The sequence below is a fragment of the Bos indicus x Bos taurus genome, chromosome 29 (assembly GCF_003369695.1).
Source record: "Bos indicus x Bos taurus breed Angus x Brahman F1 hybrid chromosome 29, Bos_hybrid_MaternalHap_v2.0, whole genome shotgun sequence".
NCBI classification, from domain to species: domain Eukaryota; kingdom Metazoa; phylum Chordata; class Mammalia; order Artiodactyla; family Bovidae; genus Bos; species Bos indicus x Bos taurus.
In genome coordinates, this window is record NC_040104.1 from 8,210,401 (window position 1) to 8,224,530 (window position 14,130).

The window sequence follows — 14,130 nt, forward strand, 5'->3', positions numbered from 1 at the left end:
TGCTGCAGTGGACGCTCAGAGTCGTAGCCACTGCACTGCCAGGGAAGTCCCTGAACCACACCCTTCTGACTACATGGAAGGGAAATTTGAGCTACACAGCAGCCACTGGTCCATGATCTCACTGTGGCAGAAGTGGCCTGGGTGTATGAAAAATGCAGCCAGAGTCCTTGTATTCATTCCCTGAAAGCATTCATCGGCCAGAGGCTCCCAGTGAGCCATACGAAATGTGTGCTTTGGAATGTGTGTTGTGTGCTTGTGTGTCTGAGATGTGTTTGGGTACCTGTGTGTGATGCGGTGGTTGTATCATGTGTATATATATTGGATGTGTATCAGTTAAATGTTTGTGTCAGCTCTGTTGGAGCTGGGAGAGGCAGCTGTGTATCTAACCCACTGTGGGTGTGTGTGTGTGTTCGTGAGATATCCATTGAGGGAGTTGTTCTTTGAGATAAAAAGGTAGAGATGTTCATCTGTGAATTCCCTGCACCTAGTATGGTATTTGGCACTTAGTAGGTGTTTGGTAAACATTTCTTCAGTGACTGAATAGATGTTAACAAGTATTTGATAGAATACTTGGTAGGCTTGGGGAGGGCTGTATGTGTATGTGGAACTATGTATGTGTCTGTTTTCAGCTCTGTGTTGTGGGCATGGTGGTTGTCAACGCTGATAAACTCTGCTTACATCTAGCGACGACAGGCTCAGTGACAGCTCCACTGCTTCTCCTCCTACCCATGACCTCATTCCCTCCCTTTACATTTGTTCCTTATTTCCTGGATAGGTTTTGTAATATCCTGTGCTCATTACACTTCATCTAGTACATTCTTATCCAGCCAAGGAGGAAAGGAATGAGCTGCTTCCCCTTGGGTATTGGGTTTGGGGTTGGAAGATTTTAAGGGGAACAGGTCTGGCTCCTGATCAGGGCCAGCGTCTTCAAGCCTCTCTGGAAATTACAGTTACTTCATTCTTATCTGCTTTGAGTGATCCCCAACTTTTTCCGAGATTGAAGACATTTTTAAAAGTCAGTAATTCACAGTACCCCTTCCAAATAGTAGTTATTTTTATATCTGTTTATTGTGAAAATAGATGACTCAAAGCTACTGTGAATTCAGGAAAGCTTTTACATGGCTTTGATGTTACATTTGCCATTGTGGTTAATCAAATATACATTAGAAAAAATAGTTTTAGCTTTATATGTAAGACATACCAATCTGCCTTCAGCTAGTTGGTGGATCCTTTGGACAGCTCCCACCCGCACCCCTCCTGCCTTCCTGGGTCTGGGCCTGCCCATTGTCTGAGAACTTCCATGCTAGGAAATCTGCTTTTTTTCTCTGGGGTTCTGGCCACAGGTGATTGAAGACAGGGCTAACTAAGTATGAGTCACTGAGTGTTTGTATTCCTGCTGACTGTCTGCCAAAGTGGGGATCAAGTAGACTGGGATTTTGCATTGATTTTCATGGGAATTCCTCCTCATGTCCTTCATGTGTGGGGAGAAAGAGCTGAAAAGTGATCAAGGAAGAAGAGTGTGCCAGTATGCATGGAATACCTTGAGTGGAGTGGGGACACAGAGGCATATGATGGTGTGTCAGGGGTGTGGTGTGTACCTCACTTGGGAGAGAAATGAAACCAGCGGTGATGCGTGTGTTAACAGGAAGATAGATGCATGGGTCTCGTGTATTTGGTAGGTTTGTTGGCAGTTTAGTTCAGCAGGTTATTGTCAAGGCCGCCTTTGTGACAAACTTTGTGTTGGGGGCTGTAGGTGAGTCAGACGTGGAGGAGACTCTGCTCTGGGAGTTGCCTGCTTAACTGAGGAAGCAGATAAAAAGCAGGCAGTGTGTAGTTAAGAGCACAGATTCTGTAGTTGGGCTGGCTGGGCAGTGACCTTGGGCTTAAGCTCTTTCTGCCCGGTTTCCTTGTCTGTAAAATGGGACAGCAATACTGCCTACCTTACAGAGTTGTTATGGGAATTAAATAAGCTAATTCATTTAAAATGCTTAGAATAGTGCCCGGCACATAGAAGGTGTCGAGAAATAACAGCAAGCAAACAGCATACCATGTGCAGCAAAATGCAGTGAGGCAGTGCAGCTTAGTGACAGTGAAGCTCTGTCTCCTAAGGGTCAGATCTGGGTTTAAATCTGACTTCTCTACTCACTAGCCCTGTGAGTCACATGAATACCTAACCTTCAGACTGGTTTTTCCTGACCTGCAGAATGGGAACAAGCATGGTTATCTCACAAGTTTGTTGTGTGAATTAAACAAGTGTCTGGTATGTAATTAGTGGTGTAAAGTGAAGTGAAAGTCACACAGTTGTGTCCGACTTTTTATGATTCCATGGACTGTAGCCTGCCTGGCCCCTCTGTCCATGGGATTCTCCAGGCAAGAGTACTGGAGTAGGTTGCCATTTCCTTCTCCAGGGATCTTTTCAACCCAGGGATTGAACCTGGGTCTCCTGCATTGCAGGCAGATTCTTTACCAACTGAGCCACCAGGGAAGCCTAGTGGTATAAATTATAGTATTATTATAAACAGAGTACTCTTGGGATTTTGAAGAAGGGGAGAGTTTACAAGTTGTGTGTGCATACATGCTCAGTCTGACTCTTTGCAACCCCATGCGGTATAGCCCACCAGGCTCCTCTGTCCATGGAATTTTCCAGGCAAGAAATACTGGAGTGGGTTTTCATTTCCTTCTCCAGGGAATTTTCCTGACCCAGAGACAGAACCCTCATCTCTTGGGTCTTCTACATTGGCAGTCGGATTCTTTACCATTTGCAACACCTGGGAAGCCAAGTTGGGGGATCAGTAATAAAAGGCATACTATTTAAGACTGGTCTTGAATGCTGATCAGTAAACTTGGTTTGGGGAGGTCCCACCAAGCAAAGGAGCTAGTAAGAACAATGGTGTAGAAGGGGGAAGCGCACATCATGGCCATACAGGGACACCAAAGAGTGAAGGGAAGACAGTGAGATCTAAAGCAGGGGAAGCAGCTTGAGGCCAGGTCTTGGGGTTGTTTTTTGTGTTTGTTTTCCCCCACCTCACAGCTTGCAGGATCTTAGGTCTCTGACCAGGAGTCAAACCCAGGCCCAAGCAGTGAAAGCACTGAGTCCTAACCACTGAACCACCAGGAAATTCCCCAGGTTTTGACTTAAATCATTCAACTAATGTGTATTGGATGCTGTGTGTAGAGTATTGGTAAATGGAGCCACAAAATACTTTTGAGCAGGTGTGTGAATAAGAATGGTGCTTTGGAAGCTGGGAGCGAAGGGTAAGATGCAGTATGGAGGGCAGTCATGTGGTGGAGGAATCAGTGGGAGAAAGTTCAGGAAAGACACATTGATGCCCTGAACCTTGGCTGTCTTGGGGAGCGGCGAGGAAGGGTGGTGGCAGCTGTGGCGGTGGCAGCATTGTGGCTGAGAGCCGTGGCAGAGACTGAAGCGTAGCACTCTGCCTTTCCCACATGGACGGGCAGAGGTGGTGAGGTTTCAGGTTTGCTTGGTTAGAAGGATGGTGGTGGGGGTGACAGGGGAGGGAAAAGTTGGGAGAGGGAGCAGGTTTGAGCCACAGATCACAGCCCTGTCTTGCTGTTCCTAGAGAGAGGTGTCCTGGCAGTCGGAAATGTGAGACCAGAGTTTTGAGTTGAAGGTGGGGCTGCAAGTGGAGACCTGGGAGCCGCATGTGTGGAGAGTGTATTGGAAACTTTAGGGTCAGATGAAGTGGCCAAGGAGGAGGTAAAGAGACGTCAGGGGGCTCATCTGGGAGGAGGAGGGAAAACAGCGGCCGCAGACACTGGGAGGGAGCAGTTAGAACAGAAAGGATATCGGATCACACAGTCAAGGGAGGAGAGAGCAGGGCCTCACAGCTAGTGGGCGTCTGCTGGGTATGTTGAAGGCATGACCGCCCTTTGAGATTAAGAGCTGGGATCTGAACCTGAGCTGGCTCTGGGGGGTCCCACCTTCTCCACGCTGCCTCTGAAAAGGAGAGGCGGTCAGTCAGCTGTGTCGTGGACGACCTGCATTTGGTTTATTGGATGACCTGTGTTTGGTTTATTGGAGGTGCTTCGGGACAGTGTTTCATCCGAAACCAGTAATGACCCCGGATTCCTTGGGCTACAGCTTCTTCTTTCAGCCAGTGCGTGATGAGGGTGTTCCCATCTTTATCGGCGGGCTGTTCTGCCACTGAGAGAGGGCAGTGGAAATCGATGGGTAAACTCTCAGCCTTCTGGAGCCCTCAGGGAGGAACTCCTCCTGAAAAGGAGGGGCATTATCCCATTAAAATACGCAACTCACCACCATTTACAACATTTCAGATGGAAATCTTTAAAAAATATGTTGCACACCTCCCTGCCTGCCTAAGCACATTTGGAAGGTGATTTAGCCTTTTCCGGAAGATTCAGGCTGTCGTGGTTCCCCTCAGGTATTGCCCCGGACTGTCACTCAGGGCTTCCTTTGTTGAGGTATGTGCCTGCCTGAAGTGATGCCAGACTGCTGTACTTTGGTGTTCTTATGTTGGCTTTTTCTAGTTTTTCCACCTCCGCCCTTTGGAGGAGTTGTCAGGGAGCAACCACCCCCCACCCCTCTCTGTTTGTGAACTTGGAAATCAGCATTCCCAGCATGTTAGAATTGTGTGTCACTAACAGAGAGTGGATTCTGGGTTGGGTGTGAGAGGCTCCCCTATGAGAAAATAACAGTTTTTAATGTATAACTGTTATCATGTCGGTTGTGGCTGCTCAGCACTGTTTCTTTTCTTTGGTTCTGGTCTTCATCACTGTCCTTGATAATGAATCTGCTGGAATCCTGAATTCATGTTAGCCAAGACAATACCATTTATGCCTTTGGGGGAGGCAGTCAAGACCTGCGTGTATGCAAGTTGAGTAAATGAGGTCACATATGTGGAATCACTCTGTCAGCTCTAGCATCTAATACCTGTGGTGCTGACAGCTTCTGCTGTTGGAGACAGCTCCAGGCAGAAAGCGATGGACAGCTGAGAAAGCTGGGTGGGGAGCGACTGCTGTAAGAGCCCAGAGATGAGGGAGGTGTTCCCAAGGAGAGCCTCCTAGGGTGGAATGGTTAAGAGCACGGGCTGCTGGGTTTAATCTCGGGTTTGCTAACTGCTGGCTGTGTGAACCTGGACAAGTTGCTGAATCCCATTGTTTTTCAGTGTTCTACTCTGTGAAATGGAGGTCGTGTTGTTGTGAGGACTAAATAAGTGAATACATGGAAATATGATGTCGCTGACTCAATGGACATGAGTTTGAGCAAACTCCAGGAGATGGTGAAGGACAGGGAAGCCTGACATGCTGCAGTCCATGGGGTTGCAAGTCATACACAAGAGTCATACACAACTTAGTGTCTGAACAACAACAAATGGAAACCCTAGGTCTTCCCGCATGGCTCAGATGGTAAAGAATTTGCCTGTAATGCAGGAGACTGGGGTTCAGTCCCTGACTCTGGAAGATCCCCTGGAGAAAGGAGTGGCTACCCACTCTGGTATTCTTGCCTGGAAAATTCCATCGACAGAGGAGCCTGGCGGGCTACAGTCCATGGAGTCTCAAAGACTTGAACATGACTGATCGATTAACACTTTCACTTTACGATGTGCCAGGCACTATTCTAAGTGATCAATAAATGCTACTATGATTATTAACCCTCATGGTCAGAGAAGGCTTCATGGAGGAGGTAGAACTTGGCTAGATCTTGAAGGATGGCTGAGTGAGATTTGTGGAGGTAAAGGAAAGGCTAGGGCTTTCTCGCCAGGAAAACGGCCCAAGTGCAGAGTCTAGAGGATGTGAGTTGAGTGTATCAGACCGAGATGGTTGTGCTTTATTATTATTATTTTTTAACTACCTATTTATTTGGCTGTGCTGGGTCTTAATTGCAGCATGCGGGATCTAGTTCTCTGACTAGGGATGGAACCCAGGGATTGGAAGTGCAGCATCTTAGCTGCTGGCTGGGCCACCAGGGAAGTCCCTGGTTGTGCTTTATGGGAAATAAGATTGGAACTGCGATTAAAACCAGCTTCTAAAAATCTTGACTTGCAGGCCCAGAATGCAGCTCATCAGAACTTTTAAAGCCAGACAGATTTGGTTCAGATTTTGATTCTGCTCCTCTGCCCAGCAATGTGGCCTTGGGCAAATTTCTTCCATTTTCCGAGCCTTGGTCTCCCCATCTCTCTGAGGGAGTAATGGTATCTATTGATGAAGTATTAACAGTAGGGAAATGGTGCACAGAAAGAGTCAAGCTCACTCAAAGTGCTGGGTAAGTGAGGAGTGTTCACTTTTAACTTTTTATTCATTCAACAAACACAGGCCTGCCTTTTTCTGAGCCAGGAACTGTGTGAGCAGCTGGATACACAGAGATGAATGAGACATTGTCCTTGCTCTTGGAGATCTCACAGTCCAGCCAGGAAGCAGACATGGAAACACAATCGCAATAGAGATCGGATAAGTGAAATAACAAGCCAAGGTACATCTTGAGAACTGGCACAAAAGAGGGATGGCCAGGAGATCAGCTCAGAACACAGACCCACATAGACTGACCTAGTCTGAAAGCAGGAGTCCACTTCTCAGGCAGCCGAGGGAATAGTATGTATAGACACATGGCATATTAGGGAAACGTGGAGAAATTGGGTGTGGCTGGAGCCTGGATTGTTGCAAGGAGGGGAGGTTGGAGGGAGGTGTGGTAAAACCTCAAATGGACTTTCTCAAGAAAATTGGACTGGGACTTCCATGGTGGTCCAGTGGCTAAGACTCGGCCCTCCCAACGTAGGTAGCTGGGGTTTGATCCCTGGTCAGGGAACTAGATCCCGCATGCCACAACTAAGAGCTTGTGTGACGCAACTAAAGATCCTGCATGCTGCCACAAAGATTCTGCACACCGCAACAAAATTCTTGTGTGCTGCAGCTGAGTCCCGGCACAATCCCCTAAAAACAACACAAAGAAAAAAAAAGACTGGACTTGGACTTCCCTGGTGGTCCAGAGGTTAAGAATCCGTCTTGCAGTGTAGGGGATGCAGATTCAATCCCTGGTCTGGGAAGATCCCACATGCTGTGGAGCAACTAAGACCATCTGCCCTGCCTACTGAGCCTGAGCGCCTGGGGCCCATGCTCCACAACAAGAGAAACCATTGCAGTGAGAAGCCTGCTCACTGCGACAAAGAGTAGCCCTTCCTGTGATAAAGAGTAGCCCCTGCCATGACTAGAGAAAGCCTGGGTGCAGCAACGAAGACCCAGTGCAGCCAAAAATAAAAATAAAAAAAAAGACTGGACTTGATCTTGTAGGTCCTGGGAAGCCTTGAAGAGTTCTAAGCAGAGTCATGACTTGCTTGGACCACTTTGGTGGTGCTTGGACTGTGAATTACAGGGTAAAAAGACTGCCGTAGGGGGAGATCCTTTAAGAGTGTTCTGAGAAGAGGGTCTGAGGAGGGTCTGGACTTGGGCTGTCCTGATGGTGATCGAGGGATAGAAAGGGTTTCAAGGAGTCAAGCTGAGCTTTTAGAGTTTTAGAAGCTGGAATTGATAGGACCTGGTGATTGGTATACGAAAAAAAAAAAAGATCAAGGCTACTTTTAGAGTGCCTGATCTGATCAGGGAAGGCTAGCAGGAGGCGAGGGCCATTGTGGACAGGAGGACACTCAGCGTGTGAGCCACTCGGGTCACACTTCTCTGTAGGCAGGTCAGAAGCACAGAAGAGGTCTGTACCTGAGCCACTGAGAAGTTCTGCCCATGTGCGTGTATGTGTGCGTGTGTATTGATCACGATGGTACTTAGTAAGGTGTATCTGGTACATGTACCAAGAGAGCCAGGCTGGGTTTGGGTGGGGGGACCAACCGGCAGGAGACTAAGGCAGGAACCCGGGTCAGGGGTGAGTGTGGGGGCTCTGATGACCAAGGAGTGCAGTGGGAAAAGGCAGAGGTGATTTTGTGCTCCTGGGCAAGTGTCCTTTTCTGTGCAAAGGAGGGAGATAACATACCAAGCTTGTGAGGGTTGCCCGGAAGCTGGCGTGTAATGGCACACAATGTGTGACTGACTCATGGCATCTCTGGAGTGTGGCAGTGTGTGGGGCATATACTCCATGAGAAGCATTGGTTGAGGCACTTCCCTGGCAGTCCAGTGGTTAAGACCCTGTGCTTCCAGTGCAGGGGACATGGGTTCAATCCCTGGTCTGGGAACTAGGATCTCACATGCCACTCAGTGCAGCTGAAAAATAAAATTAAAAAAAAGAAGCATTTGTTGAAAGCAGTGTCTTTGCTGCAGGCAGGGAAATGGGCACTTTGTTGCAGAGGGTGGAGATGTCGAGCGTGGCTTGAGCGGGGGCTGGATGTCAGGAATTGAGTGATTGCTGAGTGCACAGCCGTGGGTGCAGGACTGGCCCGCAGGGAAAAAGCCAGGGCTACAAATAACAGGTTTGGGGGTCCCTCAGCCATGAAAGTGAGCTCTCATGGAGCAGGGCGGGAGAAGAGAGAGGAGTGTGGAGGGCACGGGCTGAGCCTGGAGGGGCCCATGATGGCAGGTGAGGGGCACAGGTGAATCAGCAAAAAGCGAAGTGCAGCCAGGAAGAAGAGGCCAATGAGTCCCCAGGTGCCTCTCTAGGAAGCCAGGAGACGGGACTCGTGCAGGCAGCAAACTAAACTTGGTTGTTTCACCTTCCTGAGTATAGCATGACCCACATTTGTGGCAGGTGGGAATAGGATTTGCAATCCCCGCCATGTTGGATTATCCAGAAACCCGGAGCCTGCTTGTTTGTGCAGGAGCTGCAGAGATGAGTGTGCTGACCGGCCAGGGCCCCAGCACATGGGGGCCGAAGTGATCCCAGACACAGGGCTGCTCATGAGAGCCCAAGGGTTTTCCTGGGGGCCCCTTCCTAGCCAGCACCCCTCCCCGCCATAAATGTCGTGTGATTCAGTTTATTTAAGCAAGTCGTTGTATACATGGCTATTGGGGGATGCGGCTGCCAGGTAAAAGAAGCCCTGGGTTGTAGAGAAGTGTGTGTGTAACACATGTAGATACGTACAGGCTTGTGTGTGTGGGTTTAGAAAATGGGAGATGATAGATCATAGACAAAAAAGGGAGCTGTGTTCCTCACGGAGGGGGTGGGGGTGGATTGGGTGGGTCTCCAGCCCCTGGAGGGAGTCGGGGTGGTGTGCAGCTCATATTATGTATTAGATCACAGCGCGGGTATTGATTCTGCATGGAGCCCGTGTGTGTACTGTGGGGGCGGGTATAAGATGTGACAAATGACAGTGTGCTTCTGGAGTTTACCTAACCCCCTGAGAGCAGATGAGACAATAACACAAAGTGTGTGCATGCGGGCATGAGTGTGTCCTGAACAGCTGTTTGCCTGTGCACATGTGTGTCCTGGGGTCCACTTACACACGTGTGTGTGCACACGCGTGCGTGCGTGTGTGTGTGTGTGTGAGCCCAGCCTTCTTGAGCTTAGTTGAAGGAATCGCCTCTCGGCTCCCTCCCTTCCTTCCTTCCCTCTTGACCTACGTGGTGAGCCCGAGGGACAGGCTCAGGCAGGCCTCTAAGCGGTGAGGGCTGACTGCGCAAAGGCTGTGGCATGACAGAGGGGTGGGTTCAGTCTGGCCCCCCGAAATTTGACCCCCTTCTACCGCTGAAGTAGCCCATCCAGCTGGGGGCACTTTGTCTTAGCCAGCTGTTGAAAAGTCATTTATCCCAGAATTGCAGAACCAGAGCCAGAAGGGGCCTCAGAGGGGTCCTAGTCCACCCGTCTCCACCCTGGAGAGGCACTGGGGGCTCAGAGAGGCTGAACGACTGGGATGGGAGTCGTGCAGCACTTTGCGACAGAAGCTGTGTACTAATCCCCAAACCCCAAGGGTGGTGATGGGGAGCACGGTTGGGTCTGAGTGTGCAAAGGCCTCAGGTGTGTGTTGTGTGAGAGATTATACATGTCTCTGCATCACTAAGTGCCTATGTGTGTCAGTGTGTCAGTGAGGGTGAGCCCTGCGTGAGCGTGTCCCCATCTGTCTCTGAGATGCAGTGGCGTGCAGGGAGGAGCGTGCTGGGGGAGGCTGGGCACCTGACTGCTGCTCCTGGCCTGGCCTCTGATTCTCCACGTGACCTTGAACAGTTGCCTCCCTGTCCTGGGCCTCAGTTTCCTGAAATGTGACTTAGGCTCAGGTCCCCTTGGCCTGTGTGACCCTATTTGTGAGGTGCCAACTCAGGGAACAGCTTGGTCTCTGTCTCATCCCCCAGGGGCCTTCCAGGTTGGGTGACTTGTGTCCAGGCCTGGGCGGGCTAGAAGACCTTAAACCCACCTCCCATCCCTCTGCGTGGAGCCCTGTCCTTAGTACCCACGTTAACGGCCCTCTTTTTTTCTCTCTCTTTGCCTCCCCCTTCCTGAACCTCGCTGGCCTATAGAGGAGCACCCCATGGAAGGTGAGTGACACCTCTTGGTCGCTGGGAGTGGTGGATCACTTGCTGGGGGTCCTGGCGGCCCCCTCCCCTGCCCATGTTGGGGGTGCCCAGGGAACGGTGTCCTCTTGGCTGCCTTGGCCCCACCCCTCACCTGTCCCCTCTTTCTGGTCTGCTGGGGAGAACTGCCTGGCAGGGCCAGTCCTTCCACTGCCTGTCCTCAGCGCTTCTGCCCACCGGCCTGTCTTCCTCCCTGAGAGGAGACCAGATTGGGAGTGGAGCTGGAGGGGTGGGGCTGAAGATTCACAAGTGTCCAGAAATGACTGATAAGATATGTTTTTGCTCAGCCCAGGGGAGGAAGCGTAGAAGGGCCATACTGCCACGGCCTGGGGGTGGTGCTCAGGTAGAATTCACTCCGGGGTCTGAAGAGTGCAGGCCAGGGGTAGGGGGTCAGGCCCCTGGGTCAGAGTGTGTGCGCTGGGTGGCCGTTTCTCCTCTTTGACACACTTGCAGTCCCTGTCCCCTGGGCTGGCATGAGTAGGTAGGGTGGTCTGCTTCTTCCTTCAGCCCAGGCCCAGGCAAGGGCGCCGAGCGTGCCTCGCTTCAGGGTCTCTCTGTCCATTCTTGCCCGGTCTTCTGCTTCATTTGCCTTGCCTCTCTCTGGTTTTTGTCTCTGCCTCTCTTTTTCTCCAGGGCTCTGTTCCTGGACTTATTTGTTTCTGTCCTGCCCCGGGGTCCCTCTGGGTTCCTGTCATTCTCTGAACCTTCTCCTCTCACTGTGCTTTTCCGTGTTTCTTTTCCTTCTTCGAGGTGGACCAGATCAGGGAGAAAAGACTGGGTTGGATGGTCCAAGCTTGAAGGCAGGGCTGCAGTGGAGCTCACGTGGCCCCCACAGGAGGGCAGGCAGGGGGCTGGGAGGGAAAGAGGATCCCAGTCACTAAATCTGTCCCATACTTTCTTCCTGGAGCAGCGGGACTGGGAAGCATGTGGGCAGCCCACCCTGCCCTGGATGCAGGAGTCTCGGGCAGAAAGGCAAGGAGGGCTTGGCTGAGTGTGGGGCTGGAATCCACCTTCCCTCGTGGTGTCCACGTTTGGCTCGTCTTTCTCCCCGATGTCCCTTCTCCTTGAGTGTCCTCAGGTCCCCTGATCCCTGTAGGCAGGCACCCATGTGTGCATGCGTGTGTGTATGTGAACCTGTGTGCACACGTGTTCATGCAGCTCTGTTGTATCTGTGTGCATGTCTGTACACGTGCACTCGTGTACACATCTGAGTGTGTGCGGAGCTGTGTGCCCCTCCAGCGTCCCGTCTTCTGTGGCCCGTGTCTCTGGAGCCTCTGTAGAGCGTCTGCATCTGTGTCTGCATCTGTCCTGTCTGGGCCTGTCTCTCCGTGTGTCAGTGTTTACCTCTGGGTGTGTGTAAGAGAGAGAGTGTGCGCGTCTGCATGGACGCAGCCTTCTGAGGGCCGGAGATAAGATTTAGTGCTGATGTGACTTTTACTTGCTCTTGATGTCGAGTCTCCTCCGGAACAAAGGGAGAGATGCAAGAGGAAGAGGGGGAAAGGGTGGAGGAGAGAGCCTGCGGGGAGGGGGCAGACAGACCAGAGGAAGGAGGGGGGCAAGTAGAAGCAGGAAGAGGAAGGAGGCAGCGCAGGGAGGGGCAGAAAGGGGAGAAGCACCAGGGAACAGCCAGGCCAGAGAAGAAGCCGGAGGGCTGGTAGGGGAGGAGCAGTGGCCTGGAGCTGAAGGGGAGAAAACAGGGAACAGTTCTTCAAACAAGTAGACTAGAGGGCCAAGAGAGAAGCTGGGTTGTGGGGACAGTGGGGACTGAGCCCACTGAGCCGTCTCTTGGGGACACCATGGTGGCCTGCTGGTCTGGATGAGGCCTTGCATGTCAGTGGTTGGGCAGGGGTGTGTGTCTGTGGCTGTGTGTGTGTGTATGTGTGTGTATACACACGCAGGGATGTGATGCATCTGTGTGTCTCTGTGACGTGGCTGCTTGTGTGTCTTCCAGTCTTGCCCCCTGTAGCCCTCTTTCTTCTTTCGACGCTGGTCCTCCCTGGGGTTCTGGTAGGAGAGTGAGGGGGTGCGGCTGAGAGTGGGGCAGTAGGTCTGGCAGGTGGTGGCTTCATGGGGGTGGACTGGGGGACTCCTCAGTGGCGCTACACTCTGGACTCTGCGGGTCCCCCTTCAGATTTCTGAGTCCTCCGTGCCTTCGCCCCCTTTTCCGGTCCTTGGACACTGTGGCTCAGGCCTAGCTTTCTCCCAGGAACCTAGCCATCCTGCTCCCCAGGCTCTTGTCAAGTATCTCCTTTTGGGGATCCTGGTATCCCTGGCTCCTTTCCCTCTAGCCTTTTGTAGCAGGGAGAGGAGACCCAGAAGCAGCCAGACAAAGTGCCCTAGGAAAGGACCCTTAGTAACGCCATCCGTCACTGCCGGCTCTTCTTCAGGGGCAGGCGGAGGGGCTGATGCCACAGGTGGAAGCAGGGAGGGGTGTAAGGAAGAGGGCCAGGGCCTGGGGTAGCAGTGAATTCAGGCCGGGTAAGGAGGCAGGCTTTAGGGAGGGCACCCTTGGGCCAGGCTGGCCTGAGCTGCGGGGAGATGGGTAGACGACGGGGCAGGGAACGGGTTTCCCCTTCCCCAAGATGGCTGGTGCTGTCACGCCTGAGGGAACCGAGCAGCTGGTTGCCGTGGTGACAGAGGAAAGTGCCGCATGCTAATGAGGCTGGCGGGGAGCCGGGCGGTGCAAGGGTCTGCGAGGTGGAGAAGCCGCTGCCCCAGCAGTGGTACGGGCCTGTGGGGACAGAAGCGGGGTTCACAGGGCACTCGGCTCTTGGGCCTGGAAGACCTGGATGAGGCGCTAGGGCCCCGGGTCTGGGTCCTGCAAGTAGGGGGTTTGGAAGAAGATGGTACTTTTGGGGGAAACAGTTGGTGGGGGCATTCGGAGCAAGGAATGAGACTCGGTCCAAATACTTGGGTTCCCTCCAGTTTTGTGGATGAAACCTGTGTCTCCCCAAGAGCTCTTCTGTCCGGAGGCAGCCCTCAGTGGCCGTGCTCCCCTCCCCTAGCTGGCCTAGGACCCAGAGATTGGGAGAGACCCATGGCACCTAAGACTAGAAGGGGGCAGCAGGAAGCATTCGCCCATCTCCGCTGGGCCCAGGCCCTTGGCCCTCCACCATGCCCTTCTGGCCTTTTTGCTGTCTTTCTTTCTGGAACCCAGGCATCCTGACCCTCAGCCTTGCCCCAGGGACAGCTGGAGCGCTTCCCCTATCTTCTGTCCTGCTCCTGCCTTTCTGCCTGCAAGGCCCACATCTCATGATCACAGCCCCTGGGGTGGTTTCCAAGGGCAGTGCGGTGCTGCAAGGCCGTTCCTTCCCCACTTTCTTGGTCAGACCCCACGGGTGCAGGGGTGGGGAGGTGAGGGCGGAGGTTGGTGGGGCTGACTGGTTGCCTGGGGGAGCCCCGGGGTCTCAGCTCAGCTGTGGGGCCTGGTGCTGCTAGCCTCTGTGGAGGGGAGTTTTCTTTGACTGGTGCCTTTCAGGGACTGGGGTACTGGTCGAGTGGGCCAGAGTCTCTCCCCCCGAGGCCGAGGGGGCCCCCAAATCAGAGCTGACAAGGCTCTCTCAAGGGACCAAGGCGACTCTGAAAAAAATCCCAATCAATCTTACTCTCAGTCTTGGATGTAGGGCTGGTGTTTCCCATTTCCAAAATTCAGCTCTTGGGGCACCTCGGAGGAGACCTGGCCGGAGAAAGAGGATCCGTAGAATAGGT

The 14,130-nt window shown here is 52.4% G+C and overlaps 1 protein-coding gene across 26 annotated transcripts in view; it reads left to right on the forward strand.

Moving 5' to 3' along the window:
- The window catches only part of NRXN2 (neurexin 2), a 110,598-nt gene that overhangs the window by 12,895 nt on the left and 83,573 nt on the right, over window positions 1–14,130 (forward strand). For all 26 annotated transcript variants that reach the window (XR_003509312.1, XM_027531247.1, XM_027531226.1 and 23 more), the window contains exon 3: window positions 10,369–10,386. Coding sequence is in view for 25 of the 26 variants with exons in the window: in XM_027531247.1 (XP_027387048.1) it covers window positions 10,369–10,386 (18 nt within the window). In the remaining variant the exon portion in view is untranslated. The remainder of the gene's footprint in view (window positions 1–10,368; window positions 10,387–14,130) is intronic.